This window comes from Oncorhynchus tshawytscha, linkage group LG28 (assembly GCF_018296145.1).
Source record: "Oncorhynchus tshawytscha isolate Ot180627B linkage group LG28, Otsh_v2.0, whole genome shotgun sequence".
Taxonomy (NCBI): Eukaryota; Metazoa; Chordata; class Actinopteri; order Salmoniformes; family Salmonidae; genus Oncorhynchus; species Oncorhynchus tshawytscha.
This window is the reverse complement of record NC_056456.1, coordinates 36,538,267-36,552,589: the sequence shown is the minus strand read 5'-3', so window position 1 is coordinate 36,552,589 and position 14,323 is coordinate 36,538,267. Positions and strand designations below refer to the sequence as shown.

At 41.8% G+C, this 14,323-nt stretch overlaps 1 protein-coding gene across 1 annotated transcript in view; it reads left to right on the top strand.

Moving 5' to 3' along the window:
* The window catches only part of LOC112227230 (probable G-protein coupled receptor 158), a 129,832-nt gene that overhangs the window by 41,025 nt on the left and 74,484 nt on the right, over window positions 1-14,323 (top strand). Inside the window, exon 3 of the mRNA XM_042308026.1 lies at window positions 10,535-10,637. Coding sequence (XP_042163960.1) covers window positions 10,535-10,637 — 103 coding nt within the window. The remainder of the gene's footprint in view (window positions 1-10,534; window positions 10,638-14,323) is intronic.

Here is a 14,323-nt window from a genome sequence, read left to right as displayed (position 1 = left end):
ACACGTTCCCTCAAAACGTCAGACATCTGTGGCATTGCGTTGCGTGACAAAATGGCACATTTTAGAGTGGCCTTTTATTGTCCCCCTGCACAAGGTGCATTTGTGTAATGATCATTCTGTTTAATCAGCTTCTTGATATGCCACACCGTTCAGGTGGATGGATTATCTTGACAAAGGATAAAACATGTTCACTAGCAGTGATGTAAGCAAATTTGTGCACAAAATGTGAGAGGAATAAGCTTTTTGTGCATATGGAACATTTCTGGGATCTTTTACTTCAGCTCATGAAACATGGTACCAGCACTTTATATTTTTGTTCAGGGTAATTAAGCCGGTTATGGGGAAGAAAGAGTATCCCTTTAAGGCGTTTTTAATTCATCACCTTATTGTCGCTGGTCAATTTTCCTTTACTCCACTAGATGGGGTGTTTTTCAGGCTAGGGAAAAGTCTACTCGCAGAAAACCACTTACCACTCAGAGTGACCACAATTTACTGGTCTACAGTAGGTGACCATCTAATTGCGCTTAAATTCTCCCTTTGTCTCCCTTTGTCTCATAAATTGAGTTTCCGGACAGTCTTCTTTCTTATTAGACATATTTCAGTCTACAGATCCCTGGGGAAGAGTGATTGTAATGCATTTAGGGTTTAATGCTTTCAGGGATATTTATAGACCTTGGAGGAAAGGCTTGTGTTCTCTCCCCTAGCGTCCTGTTTACCGCTTCCTTGCCCAAAGTTGGATTTAGAGAAAACTCTCTAACATTAGGGCAGAGAGACGAGAGATTATTTCTCAGAAAGCCAACAATCCACACAAAAACCTGCCTATTAGATTTAATGTCAAAAAACAGATAAATCAAATCAAATGTATTTATATAGCCCTTCGTACATCAGCTGATATCTCAAAGTGCTGTACAGAAACCCAGCCTAAAACCCCAAACAGCAAGCAATGCAGGTGTAGAAGCACGGTGGCTAGGAAAAACTCCCTAGAAAGGCCAAAACCTAGGAAGAAACCTAGAGAGGAACCAGGCTATGTGGGGTGGCCAGTCCTCTTCTGGCTGTGCCAGGTGGAGATTATAACAGAACATGGCCTAGATGTTCAAATGTTCATAAATGACCAGCATGGTCAAATAATAATAATCACAGGCAGAACAGTTGAAACGGGATCAGCAGCACGGCCAGGTGGACTGGGGACAGCAAGGAGTCATCATGTCAGTTAGTCCTGAGGCATGGTCCTAGGGCTCAGGCCCTCCAAGAGAGAGAAAGAAAGAGAGAAAGAGAGAATTAGAGAGTGCATACTTAAATTCACACAGGACACCGGATAGGACAGGAGAAGTACTCCAGATATAACAAACTGACCCTAGCCCCTCGACACATAAACTACTGCAGCATAAATACTGGAGGCTGAGACAGGAGGGGTCATGAGATAACCTTCAGAGAATCTCCATCTGCAAAGTAGGGATATACTTAACACTACAGGTTATGTACATCACTGCCACACTGTGGCGTAGGAGCATCTCTGACATTGGTGGGGACACATTGTGCTACTGGGATCAGGAGTTTTGAATTTTAACAAACAAGAAAATTTAAGGCTAATGGGGGCCTTGCAGTGGGGAACTTACTCTGGTACAGTCCAGTCAGTCTTTGGGCCATGGCTAGTCATACTGTTCTGAATACCAGTGTGACTGTTAATGTGGAAATATCTCTAATCTATAATAATATATCTATACTCTTTTGCCTTTCTACTGCATGACTAGTATTTTTTTCACTTCCCCTCTGTTACTACAGCAGCTCTACATACTGGGTGGCACAGCGGTCTAAGACACTGGATCGCAGTGCTAGAAGCATCACTACAGACCAGGGTTTGATCCCGGGCTGTATCCCAATCGGTCCCATAGGGCGGTCCGCTATTCGGACCAGCGCTGTTCGGATTAGGGGAGGGTTTAGCCTGGGGGGGCTTTACTTGACTCATCGTGCTCTAGCGACTCCTTGTGGTGTGCCAGGCTCCTGCAAGCTGACCTCGGTTGACAGGGGAACAGTGTTTCCTCCGACACATTGGTGCGGCTGACTTCAAGATGAAGTGGGCGGGTGTTAAGAAGCACGATTTGGTGGGTCATTTTACCGGAGGCTGCATGACTCGACCTTTGACCCAAGCACGTTGGTGAGTTATAGCGAGGAGACCAGATGGAAATTGGGGAGAACAATTTTTTTAAATTAAAAGGTTGGCATGAAAGGTCAAACTGAAATGATTTACAATATAATCATGTCTGCCTCTCTCCTCTCTCCTGCATGAAGTTAACACATGCAATACAGTCTCTAGACTTAAGATGACATAATTTAATCAGAGATCCTGTATGATCATTCAGATTGATTCACACTGGCAGATCATCAGTCTATGAACTTTATGAGATTGGAAAGGCACTTCTCATTATCTCATCTGTTTGTTTGGATCCACATCAATACCCAAACATTCAGTCAGATCCGTCCCAAGCCTTTTGAATGGCCCTAAGTAACATTTCGTTAACTATTTCCATATATACTTCCAATCATTTTTTAAAACTGGTATCGGGGACCTTCAGAAGGGTCAGGCTTGTGGGTGTCGTAGAAAAACAGAACACAATTGAGAGAGTCTCAGGTGTACACAGAGGGATGATATTAGTATGTAGCCCAAACCATTTGTACAGATAGAAGTTGACAGAAAAGGCTGTACCAACTTCAGACGAGTCTTGTGGCCAGACCTTTCGGACACTGAAGGTCCCCTGAATGTTCTTGGGACGTTGTGTCATTGTCTATCAAGGCCCTGATTGGTGAACCACTGATCCAGTCACAGCTCTTTTGTATTTTAGCAATGCTAAGGACATAGTGTTTTAAACTTAGATATTTGACACACATTGACATGGTCTCCTGTTGGTTTTTATTACATTGTGTATGTTTATTCATACAGTCATTATTATTTAACATGTCCTCACCTTGGATTTAAACTCACAATCTCCTGGGTCCTGGAATTCCAATATTCCTGCTACACCACCATGTCTGCAATGACTGATTTCACCTGTAGGCCTTTTCCTACACTTTTCACTTCTAAGTAAATCTCAGGTCTGTTGAAAAATACAATGAGGAGGAAAACAAAGTCTATTTATCATAGTTATACAGGAGTAACATTAAAACAGAATATTACGCCCCATCAACATTATATAACTATACTGAAAACCCAAACTCAAATAGCTGAAACTAGTAAATGAAATCAATGAATAATTGATTAATTTAATAATTTAATAATAATTAATTGTTAAAAAGTTTGAAATATCCAATAAATGTCGTTCCACTTCATGATTGTGTCCCACTTGTTGTTGATTCTTCACAAAAAAATACAGTTTTATATCTTTATGTTTGAAGCCTGAAATGTGGCAAAAGGTCGCAAAGTTCAAGGGGGCCGAATACTTTCGCAAGGCACTGTAACTATACTGAAAACCCAAACTCAAAAAGCTGAAACTAGTAAATGAAATCAATGAGAGAAAAGTCAGATTACCTGATAAATGGCAGTGCAGATGTTTTGCTAAGTGCAGAGATGTATTATAGGTAATGAATGTATAGGGGACTTCTGAACTTCTACAGACATTGTGGCGCAGCAGAAAGATCAGCATATGCTAATTCCAGAGGTTGTGACTTCCAATCCCAGGTGGGGTCATATTGAAAAGTCAATACTATATTGAAAAGTCAAGTGATTGTATCAAACATTGTCATTGATGATGATTTTGACACTATTTTAGCTGAACAGCGTATCACCTACCTTAAACCCCCCTACCATTCCATTCCTTTACTTTAATTATAATGTTTTGGGACACCTGGGACCATCACATGACAAAAACCTCCAGGGCGGCATGACACCATGCCCCAAGAACCTTCAGGGGACCATGTCACAACATCCCAAGAACGTCCCTGGGACAAACCAGGAACTAGACAAAACCTCCAGGGGACCATGATACGTCCAAAGAATGTCCTAAAACGACAAACTGGGAACTAGACAAAACCTCCAGGGGACCATGATACGTCCAAAGAATGTCCTAAAACGACAAACTGGGAACTAGACAAAACTTCCAGGGGACCACGACACAACGGCCAAAGAAAGCCATAAAATTATTCTCGGGGACGTCCCTGGAACAAACTGGGAACTAGACAAAACCTTGCGCTGTAACCCTGTTGGGTTCACCTTGGGGTCATGATAAGGGCTGTACCAAATGCATTCCAAATTGCATCACGCAAAAGGGCATCCCCTCTAATTTGCATACTGTCTGATTAGAACATTTTGTTGGCAGAACACCACAGGGATACAGGCAAAATCCCCTTTATTCACCAAATTCATTTGCATATGCAGGAATTTGACTCATTGCAATGGTGCTGCCACAATAAACAGAATACACAGACAATGAACAGAATACACGGACAATAAACAGAATACACAGACAATGAACAGAATACACGGACAATAAACAGAATACACAGACAATGAACAGAATACACAGACAATAAACAGAATACACAGACAATAAACAGAATACACGGACAAACAGAATACACGGACAAACAGAATACACGGACAAACAGAATACACGGACAAACAGAATACACGGACAAACAGAATACACGGACAAACAGAATACACGGACAAACAGAATACACGGACAATAACCAGAATACACAGACAATAAACAGAATACACGGACAATAACCAGAATACACAGACAATAAACAGAATACACGGACAATATACAGAATACACAGACAATGAACAGAATATATGGACAAACTATAAAGACACAGAATTTAGACAATCCACATACAATATGTACACAATAAACGCCAAGCTAGAAACGACAGACTACACTAGAATCACTATAAGCTACATTATGAATTGCGCACGTATAGATGTATAAATAAAGCAATGTACATGATGATGTGCAATAACATTGTAAGATCCTAGTCTGATTTCAACCATTTTGACCACGAGGTGCTTTCACTGAGATTAATGTTCACTTTTCTTTTCTCCCTTGACATATTATCATGGTTGATTTAAGATTTCACGGGTTGAGCTTTTCTTGTCTGTTTCACAATAGCGTCTGCAAACATGTTCCCAAAATAGCTTGGGCACAATCACATATTATTACTCTCTCCCTTTGGGTCTTTAAAAAGACGAAGGGGATATATCAAACTGTGGCATATCAAAAACGGCAGGCCCTGGCACCATTTAACTCCAGCCTGGAGCAGAGTGTAGACCCTGGCACAATTTAACACCAGCCTGGAGCAGAGTGTAGACCCTGGCACAATTTAACACCAGCCTGGAGCAGAGTGTAGACCCTGGCACCATTTAACACCAGCCTGGAGCAGAGTGTAGACCCTGGCACAATTTAACACCAGCCTGGAGCAGAGTGTAGACCCTGGCACCATTTAACACCAGCCTCGAGCTGAGTGTAGACCCTGGCACCATTTAACACCAGCCTGGAGCAGAGTGTAGACCCTGGCACAATTTAACACCAGCCTGGAGCAGAGTGTAGACCCTGGCACAATTTAACACCAGCCTGGAGCAGAGTGTAGACCCTGGCACCATTTAACACCAGCCTGGAGCAGAGTGTAGACCCTGGCACAATTTAACACCAGCCTGGAGCAGAGTGTAGACCCTGGCACCATTTAACACCAGCCTCGAGCTGAGTGTAGACCCTGGCACCATTTAACACCAGCCTGGAGCAGAGTGTAGACCCTGGCACAATTTAACACCAGCCTGGAGCAGAGTGTAGACCCTGCCACAATTTAACACCAGCCTGGAGCAGAGTGTAGACCCTGGCACCATTTAACACCAGCCTGGAGCAGAGTGTAGACCCTGGTACAATTTAACACCAGCCTGGAGCAGAGTGTAGACCCTGGCACCATTTAACACCAGCCTCGAGCTGAGTGTATGAAAGACGTCCCTGATTGTTCATGCATGGAGAGGCACGTGAAAATGCTCCTAGGCGGTTCCCTGCACCAGATGTGCTAGGTTAAATTATTCCCTGTTTAGAGCCTGGAGGCACACTTTTAAAGTCCCATGTATGACACACACGATACAACCAGGTCCCACATCAATCATTTGAACACATTGCAGATGGCAAGAGAGATTCACGTGTTGTCTAGATGCACCCTGAAAAAAAAATACCTCGCGTCAATGAGCCCATATCAACACAAACAGTTCTTTCAGGTTGATATAAATGCAACTATTCTTCCATAGACTTCGATAATCCCACAATAACCATCATTTTCCATCCTCCTTGCGCTTGATGTTCCTTGGTGTTATCTTAATGACTTTCCCCTTCAGAGCTAATGTAAGGCTGGCACCATTTAACTCCAGCCTGGAGTGATAAGAACAAAATAAGTCCATAATAAAGCTGGTGGGTTTATTTACCCACACTTCCCTGCTGGGCGGTAGAGGATATCAACATGCCGTCCTCTCTGCAGATGTTGGAATTTTGTGGAGTATGACTCTCGGAACCTCTTGGGAGACAAGTTCTGCCACCTGCTCTAAAAGGAGTAGCAGCTTGGCCCTGAACTAGTTTCCCTTAGGTTTCAATACAAATCCGTGCCCTTTTCAAATCAACTGTACCTTATTTTCTGACACCAATATGCAGCAAATACAGGTGTGAACTGTTATCCCAATAAATATATTTTTCAGAGAATGTAAGAAACAAAGTGATGATCAAGTTGTCAGGATATCTCAGACTGCTTCCTCAAAACATTGGTGATTAAATATTCATTATATTTTCCCCGAAACGCAGTAGAGCTTAACGTTTTATCTGTTTGTTTTCACCAGCAGAAAAAGCCTAGGGGTGAAGGGGATTTCTCTAGGCTCAAAAACAATGGATCTAAATTCAAAGTAACATGTACAGTATAGGTTTTATTTTCCTTTCAAGCCATACCCCGGTCCCTCCAAATCACCAATGTCTCAAAGCCTACATTAATGCATTCGCACAGTATAATACACTATTCATGAGCATTCATGCCAAATTCACTGCAAATCTATTGGGGACAGAGCTCCAAACTGCACATGTTTAAGGAAGTGTTTTACCCCAGTCGATCCAAATGGTCCATGTTTAAGGTAGTGTCTTCTCCCAGTCGATCCAAATGGTCCATGTTTAAGGTAGTGTCTTCTCCCAGTCGATCCAGATGGTTCATGTTTAAGGTAGTGTCTCCTCCCAGTCGATCCAGATGGTTCATGTTTAAGGAAGTGTCTTCTCCCAGTCGATCCAAATGGTCCATGTTAAAGGTAGTGTCTTCTCCCAGTCGATCCAAATGGTTCATGTTTAAGAAAGTGCCTTCTCCCAGTCAATCCAGATGGTTCATGTTTAAGGTAGTGTCTCCTCCCAGTCGATCCAGATGGTTCATGTTTAAGGAAGTGTCTTCTCCCAGTCGATCCAGATGGTTCATGTTTAAGGGAGTGTCTTCTCCCAGTCGATCCAGATGGTTCAGGTTTAAGGAAGTGTCTTCTCCCAGTCGATCCAGATGGTTCATGTTTAAGGAAGTGTTTCCTCCCAGTCGATCCAGATGGCCCATGTTTAAGGTAGTGTCTTCTCCCAGTCGATCCAGATGGCCCATGTTTAAGGTAGTGTTTTCTCCCAGTCGATCCAGATGGTTCATGTTTAAGGTAGTGTCTCCTCCCAGTCGATCCAGATGGCCCATGTTTAAGGTAGTGTCTTCTCCCAGTCGATCCAGATGGTTCATGTTTAAGGTAGTGTCTCCTCCCAGTCGATCCAGATGGCCCATGTTTAAGGTAGTGTTTTCTCCCAGTCGATCCAGATGGTTCATGTTTAAGGAAGTGTCTTCTCCCAGTCGATCCAGATGGTTCATGTTTAAGGAAGTGTCTTCTCCCAGTCGATCCAGATGGCCCATGTGCTTGTAGCCTCCAAGCTGAAGTTACGCAGTGAATTTAAATTCTGCAAACAAGGTCTTAATTCTTAATTTAGATATTAATTAGATTCCTGCAACTTGGCAAAAGTGTGTAATTTCCCCCGACGCTGTTCTCATGGTTGTTATTGGGGCGTTTGCTCGGGATCCGCTAGTTAGAAGAAAATACTTATTTAAAGTGGCACTCCAGACCCCTTTTTCACCTCATTGAACACCTGATGTACTTAACAAAAGGCACATCTCAATAGGTATCCCAGGCATCTTCATGACATCACATCCTCCTCTTTTGTTCTCTATTTGCGCCTTTATTGTCCCTCAAGCAATGAGGAGGCTGATGACAACTCCTTGAATGCCCGACTCCATATAAAACTCTATTTTACTCAAAAATATTATTTTCTTTGGACTTTATTGTGTGTACTAGAGTATTATTTATACTTGGAATATCACTTTTCAACAGCAAAAGTAAAGTCTTTAACAGGGTTAAGAGGAGTTCATTTAGACAAATCGCTCCCAGTGTCTGAATAATTATATTATGTGTGATGCAAAAATCAAGGGCTATTATTTGCTTGGGAAAATGGCATACTGGAATATTGTTTACATTGTTTTTGGTAGTACCTCTTTGATATTAAACAAATCTGGCGTCAACCCAGTTAGCAATGAGCGCTCAGGAGGCCGGCGTCCCTCCAAAGTGGTTGAGCACCGTGCAACAGCTTTTTTTGCTCATCAGCCTCATTCACGGTGCGCCCGCGATAAACCGCTTTGTCAAGCAGTAGCCATGCTCCTGCCGTTCACGTGCCATTTTCCTCAAACAACCCACCCTTCACCTGCTCTTCTCCTGACCGGCAACACTACAGCTGCCAGTCAGAGACAATACACTTTTTCCAGCGTCAAGCCAGCGCATGCCTACTCCCTATCGTCACTTATTTAAATATCAATGTTAATATTTTTATTATTTAAGATATATTGGATGCCATTTGAAAACGTTTTGTGCAAAACATGATTATGTGTGTAATATATCAGATAATGCGGGCCAGTCCTGGTCACATGGATCCACTGGGGACCACAAATCAAATCCAGTAAAATCCAATGTTATGGTCATGTACTTGCAAGCTTCTCACACAGTGCAATGGTGACAAAAGTGACATAGTCATCAAATAAGAAACATTGGAAATATATAACATACTAATAACAAGACTAATTAAACTAAGAGGCATGCAGATAAAATGAAATAAGATATAAATGAAAATAAGATTATTATTTTTAATCGCCTATAGGTATATAGCATGGCCATTGTTTTCCCATAGTGAGTGGAATAAGGTGCAGTCTGGCTTTAACTGTTTTCTCATAGAACCATCCTGCCAGGTCCTCCTGAGTAGCGCAGCGGTCTAAGGTAGAGGTGTATCTAAAGACCCAGGTTCAATCCCGGGCTGTATCACAACCGGCCGTGATCGGGAATCCCATAGCATGGCACACAATTGGCCCAGCGTCGTCCGGGCAAGAGGAGGGTTTGGTCGGGAGGGACTTTACTTTGCTCATCGCACTCTAGCGACACCTTGTGGCAGGCCGGGTACCTGCAGGCTGACCTTGGTCATCAGGTGAACGGTGTTTACTCCGATAACATTGATGTGGCTGGCTTCTGGGTTAAGCGGGCGGTTGTTAAGAAGCGCGGTTTGGCGGGTCACATTTTGGAGGATTCATGACTTGACTTTTGCCTGTTGGGGAGTTGCAGCGATAATTTTTTAAAATCTGACAGTTCTCTTTAGGGAAAGTGGATTAAACTGAATGGAATTCTATGTCAGATGCAGTGTGTCATGTGACAGTGTTGTAGAGACATTTTGTCAGGATGCTTTAAAGTTAGACTCAGCAAAATGACGTTGCCACAAGCAGCACCGGAGATATTGAGATGAGCGAGATGCAACACTTTCACAATGTCACACACAGTATCTGTACATATGCAGGGATTCGCTTCATGCTGTGTACTGCGTGGTAACAGCAGGATCAAAATAGAGGAAAAGTTGAGCATCGCCCTTCACCGCTCTTCGCTGTTGTGGAAATTGACCCACTATGCTATTTACTTTCTGCATCTACGTCATATCACTGAGTCTACTTTTAAGTTTAACCTGATACTCTGTGTTGTCATGATTAATGTTGAGATTAGCTGTAGTGTTTGTCTTTCTTGATGACAACACAACGTCAACGTTAACGTATAGATGAGAAAGGTAAATGTGCAAACAAGTTTTGTGATGGGGAAACTGAATTCCAGGGCTGTTACTAACGGCCTGTCAGTTGAGTAGAGATCTGAATAGGAAGTGAGAGTGCCTTTCCAAAGAGCACAGAGCAGAATAGGAGAAGAAAAGACTGTTCTGTCATAGAGACATGTTCAAACCTTACATAACCAACCCAAATATTTCAGTTTTTTGAAAGAATTTCACATTACAGCGCCACAGGGTATTTCACTTCGTTTTAGAAAAACACATAGCATGTTTTTTTGTGAGTTTCAAGAAACACAAATAGAAGGCTGAGTCATTATTCCATTATTCCCTCTATCCTGTTTACATGCCTTTTAGATAAACACTCTCTTTCTTTCTCTCTCTCTCTCATCTTTCCCTAGTGCAATCCCATTGTCGGACATGGATTCGTGCTAGACAACTACAAGTGCCAATGCCGGAGAGGCTTCTACCATCCTAGCAGAGTGGCACTCAACGGCTTTACAAGTAGGTTTGCTGTTTCCCTGCCCAGCAACAGACTCCAGGGTTTGCTGTTTCCCTGCCCAGCAACAAGTGGCATCTTTCTCCTCCACTCTGATTTCAATCACTTTTTTAAATATATATTTTTTTTAATTAAGGGGTAGATCAGCTTTAATATTGCAGATAGATTGGCTTCCATCAATGTAATTGTCTACATCATTTCCAATCCCCCATCTATTTAAAGAAATATATATATATACAGTATCAGTCAAAAGTTTGGACTCACCTACTCATTCCAGGGTTTTTCTTTATTTTTCATATTTTCTACATTGTAGAATACTAGTGAAGACATCAACACTATGAAACAACACGTGGAATCATGTAGTAACCAAAAAAGTGTTAAACAAATCAAAATATATTTGATATTTGAGATTCTTCAAAGTAGCCACCCTTTGCCTTGATGACAGCTTTGCACACTCTTGGCATTCTCTCAACCAACTTCATGAGGTAGTCACCTGGAATGAATTTCAATTAACAGGTGTGCCTTGATAAAAGTTAATTTGTGGAATTTCATTCCTTCTTAATGCGTTTGAGCCAATCAATTGTATTGTGACAAGGTAGGAGTGGTATACAGAAGACAGCTCTATCTGGTATAAGACCAAGTCCATATAATGGTAAGAACAGCTCAAATAAGCAAAGAGAAACAACAGTTCATAATTACTTTAAGATGTGAAGGTCAGTCAATACAGAACATTTCAGGAACTTTGAAAGTTTCTTCAATTGCAGTCGCAAAAAACATCAAGCGCTATGATGAAACTGGCTCTCATGAGGACCACCACAAGAAAGGAAGACCCAGAGTTACCTCTGCTGCAGAGGATAAGTTCATTAGAGTTACCAGCCTCAGAAATTGCTTTACAGAGTTCAAGTAACAGACACATGGTTGAATTGCTGCAGAGAAACCACTACTAAAGGACACCAATAAAAATAAGAGACTTGCTTGGGCCAAGAAACATGAGCAATGGACATTAGACCGGTGGAAATCTGTCCCTTTGGTCTGATGAGTCCAATTTTGAGATTTTTTGTTCCAACCGCCTTTGTGAGATGCGGAGTAGGTGAACGGATGATCTCCGCATGTGTGGTTCACACCATGAAACATGGGGGAGGAGGTGTGATGGTGTGGGGGTGCTTCGCTGGTGACACTGTCAGTGATTTTTTGTAGAATTCAAGGCACACTTAACCAGTATGGCTACCACAGTATTCTGCAGCGATACGCCATCCCATCTGGTTTAGTGGGACCAACATTTGTTTTTCAACAGGACAATGACCCAACACCCCTCCAGGCTGTGTAAAGGCTATTTTACCAAGAAGGAGAGTGATGAAGTGCTTCATCAGATGACCTGGCCTCCACAATCATCCGACCTCAACCCAGTTTAGATGGTTTGGAATGAGTTGGACCGCAGAGTGAAGGGAAATTTGCCAATATGTTCTCAGCATATGTGGGAACTCCTTCAAGACTGTTGGTACCAAGCATTCCAGGTTAAGCTGGTTGAGAGAATGCCAAGTGTGCAAATCAGTCATCAAGGCAAAGGGTGGCTACTTTGAGGAATCTAAAGGCTAAATCTAAAGAATCTATTTGTTTAACACTATTTTGGTTACTACATGGTTCCATGTGTTGTTTCATAGTTTTGATGTCTTCACTATTATTCTATAATGTAGAAAATAGTAAAAATAAAGAAAAACCCTTGAATGAATAGGTGTGTCCAAACTTTTGACTGGTACTGTATATAACATATATATTTTTAAACATATTTTCCTTTATTATTTTCCCGTAATTGGAGCAACAACAGTTAGGCTTCTACTTCCAGCTTATACATTGTATGGACACAGTATATTTTACATTTATTGGCCATATTGGCCATGCCTGTCCTGTGTTTGAGCTGAGCATCAAGGGGCATCTGTTTTCATTGACATTGGTTTGGCATCATGGGTAATGTTTTATAGTTTTGATAAGTGCGTATAACATGAAAGGAGTGTGTATTTCGAAACCTCTGTACAATTACCTTGGATGAATGCACAGCACAGGCTTGGGTTTGCACCAGGGCATGAGGAGGAAGTTATTAGTGTGTATACAGTCCTTTTCATAACATATTTTTTGATGCCTCCCCTGGTGTTGCCACTGTCTTATTGGAATGCAATGGGAGGCTTGAAGGTAGCATCGAGGAGAGAACGTCATCTTCAAAAGCTCACAACCACATCATTAGAAAATATTGAAATGCTTCTCCTCGGCTTAGATTGGATTGTAGGAGCAATACTCATTTCCACTTCTGAATTGACCTGCCACTGTTATTCCTCACAACCCAATTTAATTTATTGTTTTTTTCCTAGCAACAAACAAAGCAATGTAGATATAAAGCATTAAGGAAAAACAGGTGCTGAGAGGGTCTCATCTTCCGAGTCATGGCAAACTCCATGAAATTAGATGCTCATAAAAAGTCAATGAAATTCCTTGTATATTTATTTGATTAGTCATTGATTATTTTCCTCATGAGAGGGTGTCCATCCATTAATTGTTTAATCAACTCTGATTAACTCTGTGTGTATATGTGGACGGTCAAATGTCCAGTTTCTCGGACATCGCAAAAGGAGTTCCACAAGGCTCCATTTTAGGGCCTGTTTGTTCAACATTTACATAATGAAATTGGCAAAGCTGTGGAAAACCATATACAGTACTTCATCTACAGTTGAAGTCGGAAGTTTACATACACTTGGGTTGGAGTCATTAAAACTAGTTTTTCAACCACTCCACAAATTTATTGTTAACAAACTATAGGTTTGGCAAGTCGGTTAGGACTTTGTGCATGACACAAGTAGTTTTTCCAACAATTGATTATAGACAGATTATTTCACTTATAATTCACTGTATCACAATTCCAGTAGGTCAGAAGCTTACATACACTAAGTTGACTGTGCCTTTAAACAGCTTGGAAAATTCCAGAAAATGATGGCATGGCTTTAGAATCTACTGATAGGCTAATTGACATAATTTGAGTCAATTGGAGGTGTACCTGTGGATGTATTTCAAGGCCTACTTTCAAACTCAGTGCCTCTTTGCTTGACATCATGGGAAAATCTAAAGAAATCAGCCAAAACCTCAGAAAAAAAATTGTATACCTCCACGTCTGGTTCATCCTTGGGAGCAATTTCCAAATGCCCAAATGTACCACGTTCATCTGTACAAACAATAGTACAAAGGTATGAACCCCATGGGACCACGCTGCCGTCATACCGCTTAGGAAGGAGATGCGTTCTGTCTCCTAGAGTTGAATGTACTTTGGTGCGAAAAGTGCTAATCAAACCCAGAACAACAGCAAAGGACCTTGTGAAGATGCTGGAGGAAACAGGTACAAAAGTATCTATATCCACAGTAAAACAAGTCCTATATCGACATAACCTGAAAGGTCGCTCAGCAAGGAAGAAGCCACTGCTCCAAAACCGTCATAAAAAAGCCAGACTACGGTTTGCACATAGGGACAAAGATCATACTTTTTGGAGAAATGTCCTCTGGTCTGATGAAACTGTTTGGCCATAATGACCATCGTTATGTTTGGAAGAAAAAGGGTGAGGCTTGCTAGCCAAAGAACACCATCCCAACCGTGAAGCACGGGGGTGGCAGCATTATGTTGTGGGGGTGCTTTGCTGCAAGAGGAACTGGT